This window comes from Hylobates moloch, unplaced genomic scaffold (assembly GCF_009828535.3).
Source record: "Hylobates moloch isolate HMO894 unplaced genomic scaffold, HMol_V3 SCAFFOLD_16, whole genome shotgun sequence".
Lineage (NCBI taxonomy): Eukaryota > Metazoa > Chordata > Mammalia > Primates > Hylobatidae > Hylobates > Hylobates moloch.
Window position 1 is genome coordinate 61139044 of NW_026652291.1, and position 18757 is coordinate 61157800.

Genomic DNA, 18757 nt, shown 5'->3' on the forward strand with positions numbered 1-18757 from the left:
AGCCGGGTGTGGTGGTGGGCGCCTGTAATCCCAGCTACTCGGGAGGCTGAGGCAGGAGAATCCCTTGTACCGGGAAGGCGGAGGTTGCAGTGAGCTGAGACTGCGCCATTACACTCCAGCCTGGGTGACAGAGTGAAACTCCGTCTCAAAAAGAAAAGAAACCAGCCTGGCCAACATAGTGAAATCCCGTCTCTTCTAAAAATGCAAAAATTAGTTGGGTGTGATGGAGGGTGCCTGTAATCTCAGCTACTCAGGAGGCCGAGACATGAGAATCGCTTGAACAGGAGGGGATGGGGGGCGGAGGATGCAGTGAGCCGAGATTGCCGAGATAGCGCCACTGCACTCCAGCCTGGGCAATAGTGAGAGACTCCATCTCAAAAAAAAAAAAAAAAAAAATTGACTTCTTCCTCATTGACCTGTGGTGGTGGCTCCAAGGCCATCATCTCACAACCTTTTTTTTTTTTTTGAGACGGAGTCTTGCTCTCTTGCCCAGGCTGGAGTGGAGCTGCACGATCTCGGCTCACTGCAACCTCCATCTCCCAGGTTCAAACATTATCCTGCCTCAGCCTCCCTAGTAGCTGGGATTACAGGCGCGTGCCACCACGCCCAGCTAATTTTTGCATTTTTAGTAGAGACGGGGTTTCACCATGTTGGTCAGGCTGGTCTCGAACTCCTAACCTCATGATCCGCCCGCCTCGGCCTCCCAAAGTGCTAGGATTACAGGCCTGAGCCACTGCGCCCGGCCTCATCTCACATCTTTCTACCTCTGCAGCACACAACACCCCCTAGTTGGAAACAAAGTCGGAGTTTGTGGATTGGGGGAAGGGCGGGGTCTAACCTCAGGTCAGGCGCCGTGCAAGGTACATCTTGGCGCCTGGAAGAGGCCCAGCACAGTTGCCCCCGGGGTGACCCGACCTCCCCTACCAATTGAGGCGCCCTTGTTGCCAGGCTCACGGCGGCGGAGCGACGGGGATGCGCTCATTGGTCAAGGAAGGGGCGCCTGTTACTAGAGGCGAGAACCGGAGCCCATTGGTCGGAACACCTCACAATGGACCCCAGCGGCGCGCTGAGTCTTTATTATTGGTTTGCTGACTGCCTCGGGAGACCCTGTTGCCAGGACACTTGGCGCTCCTGACCCGATCCCCGTTCCCCATTGGCTGTCATGGCAAAAGCCGCCATCTAATGAGGAGCGAGGTGCGGGGCTCCGGAGCGCGCGCTTCCTGCGGTGCGATCTAGTCCTGCAGGAGGCGGCCCAGGGGCCTGACATCGCTCCCAGCGCTCGAGGACCGAGGCCTGTTGTGGAGGACACCGTGCTCCCTTGGGACCTGCTCTGGATTCCGGCCCGGGCGTCCCCTCGGAGCTCTGCATCTCCAACCTGGAACCCAACCCAGAAGGCTCAAGTTTGACGAATCACGTGGCGTGCGGATCCACTGAGGGTCCACAGAGAGGGGCGCCCATCTCCTGCGTCTCAGTTATCCCGGTAATCGTGTATCTGCCCATTGTTCGTTGCCTCATTAGCTTGGCTTTCTGGGTGCACCCACCTTGCCACCAGAGAAGTCCAAATCCTGACTTCTCTCCAAGGTGTTGGGAATTCTGTGCCCTAAAGAATTCCGACTCAGATCCGAACGGGGAGCTGGTGGAATCGAGGGTGAAAGACCAGAGGGACGATGTTCTACTATCCCAACGTGCTTCAGCGCCACACCGGCTGCTTCGCCACCATCTGGTAAGGGCGGGGCCCGTTGGCGCGCGATGGGGGACGCTGGCCGGGATCCCAGCCTGACAGCTCCCCCTCCATCCCCATTCTCCCACCTTCCCCACCCACTTCAGGCTGGCGGCGACGCGCGGCAGCCGGTTGGTGAAGCGCGAATACCTGAGGGTGAATGTGGTGAAGACCTGGTAAGGCCCAGAAAAGGGAAAGAGGGCCTGGTGCGGGGCGTGAGTTGGCGGATGGGGTGGGCAAGGCTGTGGGTCCAGTCCTGGGCGCAGCGGTTATCAGGGCGCATTGTTCCCCAGCGAGGAAATCCTCAATTACGTGCTGGTACGAGTGCAACCTCCGCAGCCCGGCCTGCCGCGGCCCCGCTTCTCCCTCTATCTCTCAGCCCAACTTCAGATCGGTGTGATCCGCGTCTATTCTCAACAATGCCAGTACCTCGTGGGTAAGGCTGGGCACCCTCAAAGGTGGGGCGGGCTGAGCAGCTGTCTGCTAAGCTGGCTGTCTACCTCGCTCTCCCTGCCCACAGAGGACATCCAGCACATCTTGGAGCGCCTCCACCGTGCCCAGCTGCAGATCCGAATAGATATGGAGCCTGAGCTGTGAGTGTGCCCTGGGCTTTTGATGGAACACCTGCTAGCTTGGCCTCAGCCTAGCTCAGCCTCAGTCCTTGACGGCCTACATTCTCTCCCAGACCCAGCCTGCTGCTTCCTAACCAGCTGGCCATGATGGAGACCTTAGAAGATGCTCCAGATCCCTTTTTCGGGATGATGTCTGTGGCTCCCAGACTTCCTAGTCCTTTCGATATCCCTCAGGTAGGGCTCATTCCCCAAGACTCATGAATTGGCAATGCAGAAGGGGAGTGCTGTCCCTATGTCACTTTGACATTGGGGTTGGGGAAGGAAGCTTGCCACAGCTCTCTCGAACAGGAGATGGTGCAGGGGGACTGCCTAAGTGGACCCATCCAGGCGAAGCCCCCTGTACTTACCTACTCGGGGCCAATCTGATCAGACGGTTTCCCCACTGGAGGCAGCTCTTGTCCCCACTTGTCTCTACACTGTTTTCACTGCAGAGGCCCTAATCCAGGCTCTCATCTCTCTGCACTGGGCTTTCTTACCCCTGTCCTCCTCCATCTATTCCCAATACTCATACAGCTTAATGTCACCCCCTTCCTTGGTTCCCCATTTGAACAGTGGCTCCTGCTGCAAACAGATTACTAGCATTTGGGGCTCTCCATGCCCCATTTATTTTTTAATTTTATTACTATTATTATTATTATTTTTGAGACAGGATCTTGCTCTGTGGCCCAGGCTGGAGTGCAGTGGCACGATCTCAGCTTACTGCAACCTCCACCTCCCCGGTTCAAGCGATTCTCCTGCCTCAGCCTCCCGAGTAGCTGGGACTACAGGCATTCGCCACCATGCCCAGCTGATTTTGTATTTTTAGTTGTGACGGGGTTTCACCATGCTGGCCAGGCTGGTTTCGAACCCCGACCTCATGATCTGCCCGTCTCGTCCTCCTGAAGTGCTGGGATTACAGACATGAGCCACAGAGGCTGGCCCAATATTTTTAGGGTTTTGCCATATTGGCCAGGCTGGTCTCGAACTGCTGACCTCAGGTGATCCATCCACCCTGGCTTTCCAGAGTGCTAGGATTACAGGCGTGAGCCATCGCGCCTGGCCTATTATTATTACTTTTTGAGATGGAGTCTCTGTCACCCAGGCTGGAGTGCAGTGGCGTGATCTTGGCTCACTTCAACCTCCGCTTCCTCTGGTCAAGCGATTCTCCTGCCTCAGCCTCCCGAATAGCTGGGATTACAGGTGCCTGCCACCATGCCCGGCTAATTTTTGTATCTTTACTAGAGACGGGGTTTCACCATGTTGGTCAGGTTGGTCTTGAACTCCTGACCTCAGGTGATCCACCCCCCTCGGCCTCCCAAAGTGCTGGGATTACAGGTGTGAACCACGGTGCCCGGCCATACCCCAGTTTAGAACTAGTCACCCCCAGACTTCTCTCTCGGTCCTCTGGGCATCTGTGGCTCCTAAACACTAGTTTGGCCCTTATGCCTCAATGATGCCACATTCACATCTTTGCTTGTGCTGTTTCCCTAGCCCATAAAGGTCACCCCTCATCCTCTACAAGTCCGGTTCTACATATTCTTACAGACCTGGCTCAAATGCTGCCCTTCTCTATGAAATATTTATCCCAGTCTTAGCCGGAACCAAATGCAGTTTGGAAACTCAGCATTTTGCTAGGGCCTTGTTTTACCCTTTGCCTTGACTCTTGTAGGGTTACATACAACCTTGTCTCCCCACTAGACTTCCTTAAGTTCAAGAATCTTTTCTGTTCACCTCTGTCAACCGCAACACTTGACAAGGATAATGATGCACTGCTTCTTGCACAATTTTTTTTTTGTTTTTTGAGACGGAGTCTTGCTCTGTCGCCCAGGCTGGAGTGCAGTGGCTCAATCTCAGCTCACTGCAATCTGCTTCCCAGTTTCAAGCAATTCTCCTGTCTCCGCCTCTCAAGTAGCTGGAATTACAGGCACTGCCACCAAGCCCGGCTAATTTTTGTATTTTTAGTAGAAATGGGGTTTCACGATGTTGGCCAGGCTGGTCTTGAACTCCTGTTGTCAAGTGATCCACCCACCTCAGCCTCCCAAAGTGCTGGGATTACAGATGTGAGCCACTGCACCCGGCCTTCTTGCACAAATTGATGAGGGCTAGATAACTGGGGTATGGGTTGGGGAGGGAGGTGAGAACAGGAACTGGGGAAAGGAGGCCAGATAGCGGGTGAGTTTACTGCAAGCTGATGTCAATGCAACAAGAATTAGGCATAAAAGGAGATTACCGTGCATTGTTGAAGAAGGCTGTGAAAAGTGGGAAAGCAGGGGGCTGAAGCTGAACCCTATCTTTTGTTTCCAATCCCTCCCCAAAGATTCGACACCTCTTAGAGGCTGCAGCCCCAGAGAGAGTTGAAGAGATCCCTCCTGAAGTCCCTACAGAGCCCAGGAAGCCAGGTCAGCAGAGAGAACCTTCTTTCTGGTGAGAGGCATAGGCAGGCCCAAGAGCTGTAGAAATGACCATTTTTGAGCTTAAGAGCCAGGCCCTGTGAGGGGCACTTTTTTTTTTTTTTTTTTTTGAGGTGGAGTCTCACTCTGTCGCCCAGGCTAGAGTGCAGTGGCGCCATCTCGGCTCACTGCAAGCAATTCTCCCACCTCAGCCTCCCTAGTAGCTGGGATTACAGACGTGCACTACCACGCCTGGCTAATTTTTGTATTTTTAGTAGAGATGGGGTTTCGCCATGTTGGCCAGGCTGGTCTCAAATTCCTGACCTCAGGTGATCTGCCTGCCTTGGCCTCCCAAAGTGCTGGGATTACAGGTGTGAGCCACTGTGCCTGGCGAGGGGCAGTTTATGTGTGTAACCTCATCAGTACCTCACAAGAGTCCTCTGAGGTCAGATTTCTTATCCTTGTTTTTTTTTTTTTTTTTTGAGAGATGGGGTATCACTCTGTAGCCCAGGCTGGAGTACAATGGTGCACTTTAGGCTCACTGCAACCTCTGCCTCCCGGATTCAAGCAATTCTCCCTCCTAGTAGCTGGGATTACAGGCATGCACCACCACGCCCAGCTAATTTTCGTATTTTTTTTTTTTTGAGACAGAGTCTCGCTGTCGCCCAGGCTGGAGTGCAGTGGCGCCATCTCGGCTCACTGCAGGCTCCGCCCCCCTGGGGTTCACGCCATTCTCCTGCGTCAGCCTCCCGAGTAGCTGGGACTACAGGCGCCCGCCACCTCGCCCGGCTAATTTTTTGTATTTTTAGTAGAGACGGGTTTCACTGTGTTAGCCAGGATGGTCTCGAACTCCTGACCTCGTGATCCGCCCACCTCGGCCTCCCAAAGTGCTGGGATTACAGACGTGAGCCACCGCGCCCGGCCTAATTTTCGTATTTTTAGTAGAGATGGGTTTTTGCCATGTTGGCCAGGCTGGTCTCAAACTTCTGACCTCAGTTGATCCATCCGCCTCAGCCTCCCAAAGTGTTGGGATTACAGGCGTGAACCACCACACTTGGCTTTTTTTTTTTTTTTCTTTTTTTCCCAGGCTGGAGTGCAGTGGTATGATGATCATAGGTCATGCAGCCTTGACCTCCAGGGCTCAAGCAATCCTCCCACCTCAGCCTCCAGAGTAGCTGGGACCACAGGGATAAACCACCACACCTGGCTAGTTTTTAAATTTTTTGTAGAGATAGGGTCTCGCCATGTTGCCCAGGCTGGCCTCAAACTCCTGGGCTCAAGCGATCCAAAGTGTTGGGATTACAGGTGTGAGCCACTTCGCCCAGCCTCCCCTTTACCGATGAGGAAAGTGAGGCTCACAGTGGTTAAGCAGTGTACCCAGGGTCAGGATGCCAGAGATTAGCCTGGGTCTGATTAGAATCCAGGTTACCTTGACTTCAGAGTCCATGCTTTTCCTTAACTGCATGGCTGTGGGAATTTGGAAAGAAGCAGAGAGGCTGGTGACTCTCCTGTCCCTCCAGAAAGGATTCCGGTCACTGTGCTGCCACCTGAGGCCATCACACTCCTGGAGGCAGAGCCGATACGGATGCTGCCGATTGAGGTGAGTTGTCCCCTGTACATAGGGCCTGAGGTCCAGCCCCCTTGCAGCTACTTCTCTCTGTCCCCAGAGTCCTGCCTTTTCTGTCTCCATTTCCCCAGAGTCCTGCCTTTTCTGTCTCCATTTCCCTATTCTCTGTCCCTGGCACTTGAGCACGCAGTGGTTTCCTTGAACCTGGCCCTGTGGCATGCCTCTGGGATCCACTCTCCTGGATCCACTTGCCTTTTTCAGAAATGTTATTGAATCCCCTCCCCTTGCTCTTCCTCTCTGGACAGGGTGAAAGGGAGCTCCCAGAGATCAGCCGCCGAGAACTGGACCTGCTGATCGCAGAGGAAGAGGAAGCTGTCTTGTTAGAAAGTAGGTGTCTCCGGCAGCATAGGGCCCGCCTGGAGCTGGATAGTCAGACCCCTGGCATGGGCAGTCTGGGACTGGGCAATGCTCCCATTTCTCCTTTTCTGTCCTCTGAACTCTGATTCTCTCTCCACAGTCCCGCGGCTCCCACCTCCAGCTCCTGCAGAGTAAGGACAAGAATTCCTAGACCAGGTAGGGTGTCGGTGCTGGGAAGGGTCTCCTCATTTCTCTTGCCCATTTCCCCTCAGGGTGGAAGGAATAGAAGAGGCACTGGGCCCTGAGGAGCTGAGGCTGATAGGCTGGGAGCCTGGGGCCCTACTCATGGGTGAGTGCCCAACATGCCCCAGGGGCTTTTCTGGGAGTACCTGGATACTGCTGCAGACAAGGGCTTTATATCCCAACTTGCTAAAGGGAGGCCCCTGCAGTTTCTTGCCCTGGCATTCTGCAAGGGGTAAGGGGCTATGGGACAGAGCCACAACCTTGGGTGTTGTTGCAGAGGTGACCCCCCCGGAGGAGCTGCGTCTGCCAGCCCCACCCAGCCCAGAGGTGAGTAGCATCCCTTCTAATCCTCCTCCTCCTCCTCTTTGCCCTCCCCCGCAAGGACTGCCTCCCCAAGCCCAGGGCCACTGCTAGCTTACAGGGGTCCTTAGTGCAGATGATAAAAGACGCCCCTTTCTACGCCCCATCGTATCTGGCCTGCACTTCCCAGATGGGTACCCTTATGCAAGGTATGAGCTGCTCAAGTGCATGGAGACCCCACACAAGCCCTCTATCCAGGTTCCTCTAGGGGTGGGGTGTGGGGTCCTGTTAGCAATCCACCAGAATGACAGGAAAAGGAGTAATGGACAGCCTTGCCCCTACCTGCCCTCCCCACTCAACAGAGGCCCCCAGTCCCCCCACCTCCTCGCCGCCGCCGTCGTCGCCCGTTACCATTCTGGGACAAGGAGACTCAGATCTCCCGGGAGAAATTCCGGGAACAACTGCAAACCAGAGCCCACTGCTGGGAATGTGTGAGTGCAGCCCAGGCTTTGCCGGGGAAGGGAGGGAGGCAAAGATGACCAGGGGCACATGCAGGCTGAGCCTTCTAAACTCCTCAGGTGGGTGGGGGGAGGATTGGGAACTTGATGAAAAATCTCCTCCATTCTCCAGAAAATGCAGGCGATGTGAGTTTGCACATATACAACTCTTCATGCTCCTTTAGTGACCCCACCTGTCATACACATGGGCACCAGGTTAAAAAGTCCTTCTTTTAGCAATAAGCAGGGCAGGCAGGGTCATGAGCCCAAAAGCTGGGGAAGTCCAGAAGCCCCAGAACAGTGCATTGCAAAGAGGCAAAGGGGCCCTGAGGAGTGGCTGCTTTATAATGGGGCTTCTGACTTTCCCCCACCACACAGCCCATGGTGCAGCCTCCCGAGAGGACCATCACAGGCCCTGCGGAGTTGTTCAGAACCCCAACTCTCTGTAAGAATGGTGGGGGTTGGGCACAAAGTATCCTCAAAACCAATTCCTCATTCCTGGTGCTCCTCACGCCTCAAACCCTGTGCCTACTACCCTCTTGTCCACAGCTGGCTGGCTACCCCCTGAACTACTGGGTCTCTGGACCCATTGTGCCCAGCCACCCCCAAAAGCCCTCAGACGAGAGCTGCCTGAGGAGGCTGAGGAGGAAAGGAGAAAGATTGAAGTTCCGAGTGAGATCGAGGTAACTGCACCACCTGTTTACTGTATCGCCCCAGTGCCAGGGTCTGCCTGACCAGCTGGCTGCCCTCTCCTGCTATGAGAGCCAACAGCACAGGCTCATTGGCCTTGTGCCTTCTGAGGCCCAAGTCCCAGATGCTTGGGGTCTTAGTTCTGCTTCTCCCATCCCCAGGTCCCGAGGGAGGCCCTGGAGCCCAGTGTTCCCCTTATGGTGTCTCCAGGTAAGCACCTAGAGAAGAGAGGCAGTGGGACCACACCCTAACCACTGTCCCAGGAAACTAGTATCCCAACTGCTGAAGCTGTTTCATAAGTGAAGGCGTGTGTGTGTGACATAAGGAAGCACGGACTGGTCCTCCTCAGCTCTCCCACCTATGTGCTTTTAACAAGTCACTGCACGGCTCTGCCATCTACTTACACCAGGTGGCCACAAGGCCCTAACTACCACCCAAGCAGACACCCACCAGCGCCTTTCCTCCCCCAACAGAGATCTCCCTAGAGGCAGCTGAAGAGGAGAAGACCCGCATCAGCCTTATCCCACCAGAAGAACGGTGGTAAGTGGCCAGGCTCCATGAGAGCCAGGGCCGACAGCCCTTGGCCAGGTGGTGGAAACAGCTGCTGGGATGGGTATGCCCCTTGTCACTGTCACAGCTGCCACCTTCCCTACTCTTACTCTCATGTTCTCCTAGGGCCTGGGCTGAGGTGGAGCAGCCAGAACTTCCTGCACTGCCCGTGGTGCCTGAACTCCCTGAGGTGCCCATGGAGATGCCTTTGGTGCTGCCCCCAGAGCTCGAGCTGCTCTCACTGGAAGCTGTGCACAGGTACCAGGGAGGTGGCACCTTGATGGGATGGACCTGGGCTGAAGCCTCTGCTAATGGTTCTTGATCCCTATAGGGCAGTGGCACGGGAGCTGCAGGCTAACAGGGAGCCCGACTTCAGCAGCCTGGTGTCACCTCTCAGCCCCCGCAGGATAGCTGCCCGGGTCTTCTACCTGCTCCTGGGTGAGTGTATGCATGTGTGTGTGTGTGTGTGTGTGTGTGTGTGGGGCAGGGACACACAGACCAGAGGCCTGTACAGGGACTCCCCCGACCTGCCCTCTCCTCCCCTCCTGACCAGTGCTCTCAGCGCAACAGATTCTTCACGTGAAACAAGAAAAGCCATATGGTCGCCTTCTGATCCAGCCGGGGCCCAGATTCTACTAAGGTTAGAGTCCATTTACAAAGCTGCCAGGAAACCAGCCACTTCTAGTACACCACGTCGTGCCTCACTGGGTCCTGCTTACCTCATTTCTGAATATGCATTTCCAGCCTTCTTGTTCTCAGAGCTATTGTTCAAGCAGAAAACAAGCTGCTTTTATTACAGTATGATGTCATGACTCATTTGTAACAGATCCAGCCTCAGGGACAGCCCTATAAGGCAGCAAGTGGGGCTGGCTCCAAATGGGTATGAGTCTCAGAATCTTTGGTAAGGCAGAACTGAACTGGGCTGAGAGGTGGTCTTAAGGCCTGGGCAGGCTCTATTCTCTCTGGACTGGCTGCAGCCTGCAGTCTAGGAGAGGCCCAGTTCAGCCTGGAGCTCCTGAGCCTTGTCAACAGGCAGTGAGCCCAGAGCTGCTTGAAAGCTGTCGGCGTGCTGTTTGGCCAGGAACGTCAGGAGCAGCAACAGTGCGGCCTTGGTGTCTGGGTGGAGAGGGAGGGAGAAAGGTCAGGGGTCCTAAAGCCTCGCTGCCCCAGGCCCTCTGAGCCTTGCCACTCCCAGCCTCTCCGAAGCCCCTTCCCATGACTCCTACCCTCACCTGGTGGGATCTTGTTGTCAGCCAGAATGAGGCTGCAGATACGCAAAAGCTCGGGGGCCACATCTATAACCTGTGAGGAAAGAGTGGCTGACTCAGGGCAGCAGCCCCAGACCCCAGGTCTAGGCGGGTGGTCAGGACCAAGGAGTGGCAGAGTCTCTTATCAGGGGGGTGGTTGCACCTGGTACTGATTCACAGGCATCCAAGACAACTATGAACATGAGAAGAACCAATGAAACTTGGTGGTAATGACTCTTTTTTGGAGGGAATGGGGGATGTGGGACAAGATAATTAAAGTCATAGCCTCAAGACCAAAAGAAACCCAGACACTCAGGAGCTCCACCTACACAACAGTCTCTAAAGGTATAAGACAAGGGTGACACAAACACTCGGACATGACTCCAAACCTAGCTACTTGGTACAGGCAAAATCTCTTCAGAGAGCAGAGCTGATCTGATTGAAATGTATGGTGTGGTGGCCCAGAGGGACCCTGGGCTCCACAGAGCACAGTTTGAAAGCGCCTTGGTTTAGGAAACCAGCCTAGGAAAACTGCAACTTCTGGCTCAGACCAAAGGTAGAAATAGAGCTTCCTCAGGAAAAATGCTATGTGGAGAGAGGAAGTCCCTCCTGTCCCATCACAGGACTGGCTGCCAATCCTTGCAGACAAATAAGAAATGGTGCAGGGAGTATCAAAAGAACAGCTGAAACTGTCACCTTGCATCAGGTGCAACTGACAGCCTGGAGCTCCCGAGCCTCATCAGCAGACAGTGCCTATCACTGAGTGGAACGGCACGCTCCCCTCTGAGGGCTGCCAGCAGCAAGGTTACCTGGTCAGGGCTGCTCTGGTACAGGAAGCTGAAGAGGCGCCCAATGGTGACCCACTCCTCCAAGTCCTCCTTCAGTGGCAGGGCATGCAGTAGGGCAGCCAGCACCTGGGCACACAAATGTCTCAGGCCAACCTGCCCTGCCCTCCACCACCCTCCCTCCTCAGCTTCCAAGCCCTGCCTGATGTCTCCCTCCCTCACCTGGGGCTCTGGTTTCCTGGTGGGACTGGCCATCAACAGGCGGGCAAGTGCCCCACAGATGTTGTCACGGACACGATCATGTCGCTCCCGCGCCAGGAGGGGAAAAAGGAGCCCCAGCAGCTTGGGGAAGTGTCTGGTCCACAATCAAGGAATGGCCACATGCTCAGGTAGACCTTGCCCACCTGCAAGCCCTGGGGACACTCCCCCAACCTCCAGTCCCTCCCCTCCTTCGAGCCAAGGATACTCCTGGGCAGGGTGGCCCCCGTGCTCTGCCAGCACGCCCATCCCAAAGATGGCATTGCTTCGCACCTCGGGGTCTGCCTCTCGGGCAGTGCTCAACAGCACAGGGAGCAGCTGAGACACAAACTGGGCTGAGGCAGCACCCAGGCCCTGAATAGTCTCTGCCAAGGTCCCCACTGCAAAGGACTTCTCTGCCACTGTGCAGCCCTGTTTCTGATGGGGGAGAACAGGAAGGAGTACAGATCAGCCTGGGCCAAGGATAAAGGCTGTGGTGGGCACCAGGTGCACGAGGGGACTAGGGCTTGAAGCCAGAAGACGGACACTCACTGTCTTGCACACCAATAATGGCAGGAAACCAGCAAAGAATGGGGCAAAGGAGTCTCCCCCAGCCGCGGCTGCCAGGGCAGGGATGGCCTCTCCAGCGTGCTCCAGCAACATGGCGTCGTATTCAGCCTGTGGAGCCACGTCAGGGGCTGGAGCACTAGGGCCAGCTCAGTGACTGCACACCTCCCTACCGTGCTCTGCCACCAGCTGCAGGGGTCTCTGGGGCTGCCCTTGGTTGATAGGGCTGGCCCCTCTCAAGCTGGGTGTTTCCATGACCCAGCTTCTTCCCCTGGCTCTTCTGCTCCTGCCTATCGCTCCAAGCACACCCCAGTCCACACTGCTCTCCTTCCCTGAACTCCCACTGGCTTAGTGGGATCCGGGTTGTATCCCTCTGGCCATTACCAATCTCTTTTAGTGGCCCTGGCTGCCCCAGGCCAAGCCCAAATACATTGTCCACCCCTGTCCCTGTGGAGACTGCCTGGACCGCCTGGTCCCAGTTTTTATCCCTGGCTCTCACCTGATCATCATCTTCCTCTTCCTCCTCCTCGTCAGTATCCTGACAGGCTGTCTACAAGAAATAGCTCAACTTAGTGGAGCTTTCACGCCCCTTCTCTTTTTATGGGGGTAGGGGGGTGGACTTGTAGCCAATCCCCAACCCAGGCCCGGCACCTCTCCTTCCCGAAGCCCACCTGCCCTGCTCACCTTCCTCTGCAGCACAGCCTTGAGCATGCTACAGAGCTCAGCGAGGCGCCCAGGGGGCTTCAGTGTGAGGGCCCCACAGCTGCGGAGCACCCCTGTCAGGGCCTCCAGCACGGCCATCACCACCTGGCGCTCCCGTTCCCTGTTCACTGCCTGCATGTAGGATGGCACCACTCGGGCCAGGGCAGCCTGCAAAGCTGGGGACATTATTGGCTGAAGCACCAGTCAGGCCCTGTCCCTCCCCAAGAACCCCCAGCCTCTCCTTCTCACCAGCAGTGTTGGGTTCCGAGGGGCAGCTTTGACAGGCCTTGTGCAGTGCACAGCAAAACTGACCCAGAGCCTCATGGGCTGCCTTCCGCACATTCGGGTGAGGGCACTGCAGGATGAGGAGGGGCGGGATGTGTCTGCTGTGTGCACTGTGAACACAGGGCCCCCAGCCTGAGAACTCCACCCACTCCACCCACCAGCCCACTCACCTCCAGCAGTTTAAATACTTCTTCAAAGACACTTTCCATGTATGGAAGGAAGGCCACACTACAGAGAGAGACACAGCCGTGGGTAAGGGGCCCCCAGGCAGGGTTTTCAGTGCCAGGGAAGGGCGAATGCTCACCTGGTATTCACAGAGATCTCCCCCACGGCAGCACAGGTGTCTTCCTTCTCATCGAAGAAGGCGTTCTCCACGCTGTACCTAGAGTAAGATGGGGAGAGGCAGTGGTGATCAGGCACCAAGAGGAGCAGATCCAGCACTAGGCCCTTGTCTAAAACCAAAGTCGAGATTCCTGATCAGAAGAGCACCCCTCCGCACCCTGAGATCTCCGAGTCATCCTCTTCATCCACATCCTCATCCATGAGCTCCTCCTCTTCTTCCCCATCACTCTCATTGTCAAACAGAAGGAAGGAGCTGCTCCCGTCATGCTGAGGCTGGAGTGGAGGCACGGCAAGGACTTTGGCTCAGCTGGGCCCAGGAGATAAATCCCATTGCAGGGCTGGCCTGGCCCAGCCCACCCACCCTCTGCTCACCACAATGCCCTCGGTGGAACGCAGTGACAGCAGCATGAGCGTGGTGATCTGTTCCAAGTGGGGTGCCAGGCCCTCGCCCATCAGACCCGATAAGGCTGCAAATAGGCTGTACCTGGTCAAAGCAGGCAGAAGAAGCTGTATGGTCCTGCCTGCTACCACCAGACAGGATGGGGGAGCCTGGGAACACCTGACTATGGTCCAAACCAGAGGACTGGAGTCTGGGATGGGGATTCCAGTGGGTCCAGTGGGCAGACAGGAGGGGTGGGGACAAGGGCAGAGGCAGGGTGAGGGGTCACTCACGTGCAGCGCCGCAAGTCAGGGTCGTCTACCTGGTCGCAGAGGCCCAGACCCAGCTGGCAGCATTCCTCAGCCAGCGGCCTCATGGGCTCCCCCACTGCTCGTGCCAGCACCCCCAGTGTCTCTGTGGGGGCAAGGGCTCCATTAGCACCAGGAGGTGGAGGTGGGCTATGGGACCAAAGGTGGTGGCTGGCCCCACCCCTTGGTACAGCATGAAGAACACCCCTTTGATGAGAAGGAAGACATCCGTGCTCCTGTGGGGGCAATCTCTGTCAACACCAGGTGAGCACCAGACCTTTGCTGGCACTGGGAGCCCCACCTGGGAGCCTCTCACTCACCCAGGCTCTGGATCTGCACAGGCTGAAGGTCCTCACGGCCTGTTAACAGGAATTCCCGCAGGTGCTCTATGATGGCAGGGAAGTAGGGCAGCAGTGAGGCCTGGGCAGCCGTAGCTGCAGGATGGCAGGACAGAATCAGAGCTGGAGAGGGCAGGGACCACCAGCCACAGGGCCTTTGGGTGAACCCCACATCCCTGCCTCCTGCCTCTCTCCTCACCAATGGCTCCCAGGGCGCTCACAGCCAGCTCCTTGGCCCGGGGACTGCTGGGGTTCCTCAGAGGCTGCAGCATGCATTCCATAAGCTCCGGAAGGTAGGGCTGCACTTTGGGCCCTATGGGAAAGGATGCTCCTCTGCCAACCAACCCAGGTCTGCTACCTGCACGCCCACCTCCCTCCAGGCGGAAACCTCTTTGTGGCACCATCACACCCTTTCCCCTACCACAGGCAGCAATGCAGGGAGATGCACATCCTGTACATTCAGCCAAAGCCGCCACCTCATGCCCCTCCCCCAAACTCCCCACTGCCATCACTACCTAGATTCTCCACAAAGTTCTCCAGAGCATAGCAGGCCTTGGCTAGGTGGTGTGTGTGTCCAAGAGGCACCGACTTCAGGTAGGTGAGGAGCAGTGGCATCACCTCCCTTGAATAGCTGCTGATATGGGGCTGGGGGAGGGAGCAAGCAGGGCCTGAGTCAGGTTCACCTGCAGGGCACACACAAGAGTGCCGATGGCAGCAGGGATGCTTGAAGAGATGAAAGGTGAGGGGAAGGGGACATTCAAGTGGTGGCTCCCACATTCAGCCTGGTTCACCTGTAGGTTTTCTGAGAACTGGCCCAGGGCAAACAGCGCAGCACTGCGTACAACTTGCGAGGGGTCCTCCAGGCCCTTGCACACGATCTGCAGCAGTGGGGGCAGCAGTCTGGATAGGGCAGACAAGAGGACACAGGCTGAGGAGCTACACCTGAGAGCCCTAGGCTGACCTGTTCTCTTCATTTTCCCTGGAAAAACCAAGGCTTTTCCTGTCACCAGAGAGTGGGCAGCAGCCCCTGGTCCCTATAGCTGGGAAGCCAGTCATTTATCTTCCAAGCCAGGACACTTTTGATAATGGGGGGAAACGCTATTGATAAATAAGCTTGAACAACAAGTGTAAACCAGGACAGCCATGGTCCTCCCTGTGGGCAAGCCTCACCCTGGGACAGGGGAATAGATACCTCTGCCTGATGTGGTCGCCAGCTCCGTCAGACAGTACGGCCAGCACCAGGAGTCCAGCTTTGCGCTGGTATGGGCTCTCGCTCCGCAAGGCCTCTTCCAGCATGGGCATCTAGGGAAGCATGTGGCACGCTCCTGAAACCCCAGCAAGAGCCTTCCCATTCCTGTGGCAATAGAGACCTTCACACCTCCCAGGGTCCAAATGTCGTTGGCCTCAGGGGACTAGGCACACTTGGAGGTAGGGACACCAGAAGGACAGAGCCACACTTACCAGCTGGGGACAGAGCTTCTCGGGGGGCAGGTGTAGTGCCAGCATGTCCACAACCTGAGATGGGATGGGGAAACTTACTTTGCTTGACTCCATCTCTGCCTCCCCAACGTCCCACAGCCACCTAACACCTTCCCCCTCTGTCCTGCCCCACATCTCACTTGTACAGCGAAATGCTTAGGAGTCTCCCCCATCAGCTCAACCTCCAACTCTTCCTCTTCTGAATCCTGGTCCTCGGGATCCAACTGGCCTGGTGGGGGCTCAGCAGCCATAATGGGGAAAAGGGTACGCAGCAAGGGTGGCAGGAGACGATTCTTCAGTAAGGCCTTGACAGAGAAGATGGAACAGTGTCCCTAAGAATCTGCTCCCAGGATGGGCTCACATTAAAAATTCCAGTCTTCCAGGCCATAAGGGGTCTGATAGAAAATTCCCAACCTCCCAGGCAGGAGCTGGGGTGAGGCCAGGCCACGGCTTGAACCCCCACAGTACTTTAGATACCCTGAGATGGACCGAAAGCCCCAGGAGTGAGACTAAGGGTAGAGATGGGGGTGGGGTGATATGTGTCAATGGGCACTCACTCACCTTGCTCTTGACTTTGACCAAGAAAGTGAGGCAGCAGAGAATACGTACGCGTATCGCATCGCCCAGGGCCACATTTCTAGCCACCTGTCCAGAGAATAACAAAAATCAGAGACAGAGAAAGAAAGTCCCAGCAGAGCGTGTAGCAGGGGCCATGTCCACTCCAGGCTCACCTCCAGGCAGAATGTGAGGACTTCAGAGAGGTAGGGGGTGATGATGGGCACCTCTGACTCCAACAGTTCATCCAAAGCCTCAAGGCCCTCACAGGCCTTTGCCTGACAAACAAGGCACAAGGTTACCATGCTCTTCTTCAGTGGGCCAAGCTGGACACTTCTGCACTCTCCTTCCAACAGAGCTCCTGCCCACCTGTCCTCACCTCATCTATGGGGATCAGAGTCTGCACGGCCATAATCAGCTTGGGCACCAACATCCGAGCGAGAGGCTGAGGGACACATCACAGAGGGCATGATGCAGCCCAATCTCACACCCCAGCAGCTGGCAGCTTCCTTACAGCCTGAATTGTGAGGAGGAGCCCAGGCATAACAGCCAGGCCCACCTACAACATCCCCTCTCAATTGTCAAGAAGGGCCACAGGCAGGTAAAGAATCCAAAGCAGCTTTTTAACTTTTACGGGTGAGGACGTGAAGGCATGAGGAAAGGGAGTCAAAGATACGAGGGCCCACATCTCACCACATCTTCAGTGCTGAGGTAGGGGGCCATGGTGGTCAGAGTGCGCAGGGAGTAGAAGAGCAGCCCAGGAGAGCCCACCTCACCAAGAGTCTCATTCAGAAGCCGAAGAAGCTCCCAGTGGTGGGGTTGGAAGGCCTCGGGCCGGGAGGTCACCACCACACTTAGCAGCAAAAGCCCCATCTGTCCAAGAATAGAGGATGGGAGAGCAAGCTTACAAGGTCAAGCTTACAACCTCTCAGGTCCTCCCTCCTGCCAACCATGTGATGGTACCTCTCTCTCTGGGCTGTGGGGGCTGTGGGTACTGTGCTGAAGCAGCTGCAAAAGCTGTGGCCAGGCCTCCAGGCCTTCCTTTCGAAAAATGGTGGCTGAGAGCTGGGCCAGGCTGAGGCTCACACAGTGCCTGCAAACAGGAGAGATCTCCTCCAATCACCCTCCAATACCTTCCTCTGCACACAGTGGCCAGGCTCAATGGGGCAGCCAGGAGAGAAACTTTCAGGAGGTGTGGGCAAAGGGTCTTTGCCAAGTTGGGACACATGAGACAGCAGCTCAGAGGGAGGCCAGCAGCACTGCGGGCATGTAATCTGGTAAGTTCAGTCTAACTTAGCCTGAAGTCTTATTCTTCTGACTTGGGTTTGGCAGATCATCATCACCCTTCCTCAAGAACTTTAGTCTTCAAAACAGCCTTAAAATCCTCACTCCACCTTGTGTCTAGAACTGAAGTCCCTGCCCCACAAGTCCCAGCCTGGAGCTGAAAGGGAAGGCAGAAACCTAGACAAAGTCGTCAAGCTCCCGAGAGAAGGGGGTAGGTACTTACTCTGTTTCTCTGTGCAGGGCCGTCAGGATCAGGGACTTGAGGCTGGAACACAGGTGGCAGGTGTTTGGTACCCAGCCTGCCCAAGAAAACTCTCCGCCTGGCCCCGCCCCACCCCAGGCCCAGCCCACCTCTCCCTTTGCTCCGCCGCCAGCCGTCGCCAGCGGGTGTTCAGTCGTCTGCGGGTCAGCACGGCCGCAAACTGGCGAATCTAGGACGAGGAAGCAAGCACGTGGGAGTCCGAGCAGGAAGGTGCTGAGCGGACCGCCGGGGGGGCGGATATTGGGGCTTGACCAGTGGCGCACAGTGGGAAGCTCGGACAGGAGAGTCAGGGGCCTCACCTGGGGGTCGGCCGCCGAGGCTAGCAGGTCGCAGAGAGCCGGCAAAGCGGCGGGGGCCCGAAGAACGATCTGAAGCTGTTCCGTGGCCTGGGGGGAAGCTAGGGGTGAGAGTCGGGCCTTTCCCGCAACCTCCCGCTCGCCCTGGCCCGGTTACGCCTGCTCCGTACCCGACGGATGCGCTCGGTGTCCGGCAGCAGCAGCTCCCGTAGGAGCTGTTCTAGCCCGGCTGGCTCCATGGCAGCAGCTGAGCCGCCGCTACTGGGCCCAAAAGGGGAGGGGGAGGGACAGCACGTGGAGGCTTGACACCCACTTCCGGCGGAAAGGGCGTTGCCGCACGCCCCGCGGGTTGCCAAGGTGATTCAATTCGCTTCCCACAAAGAGGTCCGGCTCCTCCACTTCCGTTAGGCTGAGCACCGGCTGAGTCGCGGAAACCCGACTCTGGCAATGTAGGTTCCCCACGTCGGGAGTTCCCCAGCTGGGTTGGAGAACTTGAGCTTCGGGCATCCAGTGGCCAGCTCGGCTTTCTAAAGGACGGTGCCCTTAACAGCAGGGCTCGAGTTCCTATATCCAGACCAAAACCTCCAACTACATGATCCTTTTTCTTAATAAATTTTATTTTGATAATTGTAAAAAGAAAAATCAGGACCAAAACTAAAGGCAACTTAAAAAGTTCAAATATATACTCCTTATGTAATAGAGATTTATAATTTCCAGGCCCTCTCTGGGGAAGGAAGGCCCAAAGGGCAAAGGGGAAGGCAACAATG

At 56.3% G+C, this 18757-nt stretch overlaps 2 protein-coding genes across 5 annotated transcripts; one reads left to right on the forward strand and one right to left on the reverse strand.

Moving 5' to 3' along the window:
• The first annotated feature begins 1046 nt into the window (after positions 1 to 1046).
• Positions 1047 to 9722, forward strand: REC8 (REC8 meiotic recombination protein). Of its 2 annotated transcripts, XM_032180106.2 has the most exons (20): positions 1047 to 1480; positions 1582 to 1723; positions 1828 to 1896; positions 2014 to 2156; positions 2241 to 2313; positions 2406 to 2526; positions 4649 to 4730; positions 6242 to 6321; positions 6594 to 6675; positions 6806 to 6836; positions 6918 to 6994; positions 7166 to 7215; positions 7551 to 7679; positions 8064 to 8130; positions 8235 to 8368; positions 8537 to 8585; positions 8849 to 8915; positions 9051 to 9182; positions 9256 to 9362; positions 9478 to 9722. In XM_032180106.2, the coding sequence occupies exons 2-20, from the start codon at positions 1668 to 1670 to the stop codon at positions 9561 to 9563; spliced, it is 1635 nt and encodes a 544-aa protein (XP_032035997.1). In that variant the 5' UTR covers positions 1047 to 1480; positions 1582 to 1667; the 3' UTR covers positions 9564 to 9722. The 2 variants fall into 2 exon arrangements, with proteins under 2 accessions (XP_032035997.1, XP_058285828.1); XM_058429845.1 differs by having other exon boundaries at positions 1047 to 1723.
• Positions 9687 to 18315, reverse strand: IPO4 (importin 4). Of its 3 annotated transcripts, none has more exons than XM_032180098.2 (30): positions 18161 to 18315; positions 17994 to 18080; positions 17784 to 17863; positions 17656 to 17697; positions 17112 to 17241; positions 16842 to 17021; positions 16528 to 16593; positions 16325 to 16426; positions 16155 to 16238; positions 15734 to 15898; positions 15576 to 15629; positions 15307 to 15416; positions 14906 to 15014; positions 14630 to 14759; positions 14314 to 14427; positions 14097 to 14162; positions 13762 to 13882; positions 13462 to 13573; positions 13247 to 13362; positions 13052 to 13129; positions 12918 to 12975; positions 12712 to 12817; positions 12445 to 12638; positions 12260 to 12310; positions 11746 to 11871; positions 11423 to 11631; positions 11179 to 11311; positions 10981 to 11085; positions 10157 to 10226; positions 9687 to 10040 (listed from the first exon to the last, which is right to left on the reverse strand). In XM_032180098.2, exons 1-30 carry the CDS (start codon positions 18227 to 18229, stop codon positions 9910 to 9912), a joined length of 3198 nt encoding a protein of 1065 aa, XP_032035989.1. In that variant the 5' UTR covers positions 18230 to 18315; the 3' UTR covers positions 9687 to 9909. The 3 variants fall into 3 exon arrangements, with proteins under 3 accessions (XP_032035989.1, XP_032035987.1, XP_058285822.1); XM_032180096.2 differs by having other exon boundaries at positions 14097 to 14210; XM_058429839.1 differs by lacking the exons at positions 11179 to 11311; positions 11423 to 11631; positions 11746 to 11871 and having other exon boundaries at positions 14097 to 14210.
• Positions 18316 to 18757: the final 442 nt, after the last annotated feature.

Excerpts from the sequence above, each read along its gene's own strand:
- REC8 (XM_058429845.1), top strand. The coding sequence starts at position 1,668 with ATGTTCTACTATCCCAACGTGCTTCAGCGCCACACCGGCTGCTTCGCC. Across the intron at positions 6,322-6,593 it reads TACGGATGCTGCCGATTGAG|GGTGAAAGGGAGCTCCCAGA; the intron begins GTGAGTTGTCCC and ends CTCTCTGGACAG. Across the intron at positions 7,216-7,550 it reads CAGCCCCACCCAGCCCAGAG|AGGCCCCCAGTCCCCCCACC; the intron begins GTGAGTAGCATC and ends CCCACTCAACAG.
- IPO4 (XM_032180096.2), bottom strand. The coding sequence starts at position 18,229 with ATGGAGCCAGCCGGGCTAGAACAGCTCCTACGGGAGCTGCTGCTGCCG. Across the intron at positions 17,022-17,111 it reads CCCACAGCCCAGAGAGAGAG|ATGGGGCTTTTGCTGCTAAG; the intron begins GTACCATCACAT and ends ATTCTTGGACAG. Across the intron at positions 13,130-13,246 it reads GATGACTCGGAGATCTCAGG|GTACAGCGTGGAGAACGCCT; the intron begins GTGCGGAGGGGT and ends ATCTTACTCTAG.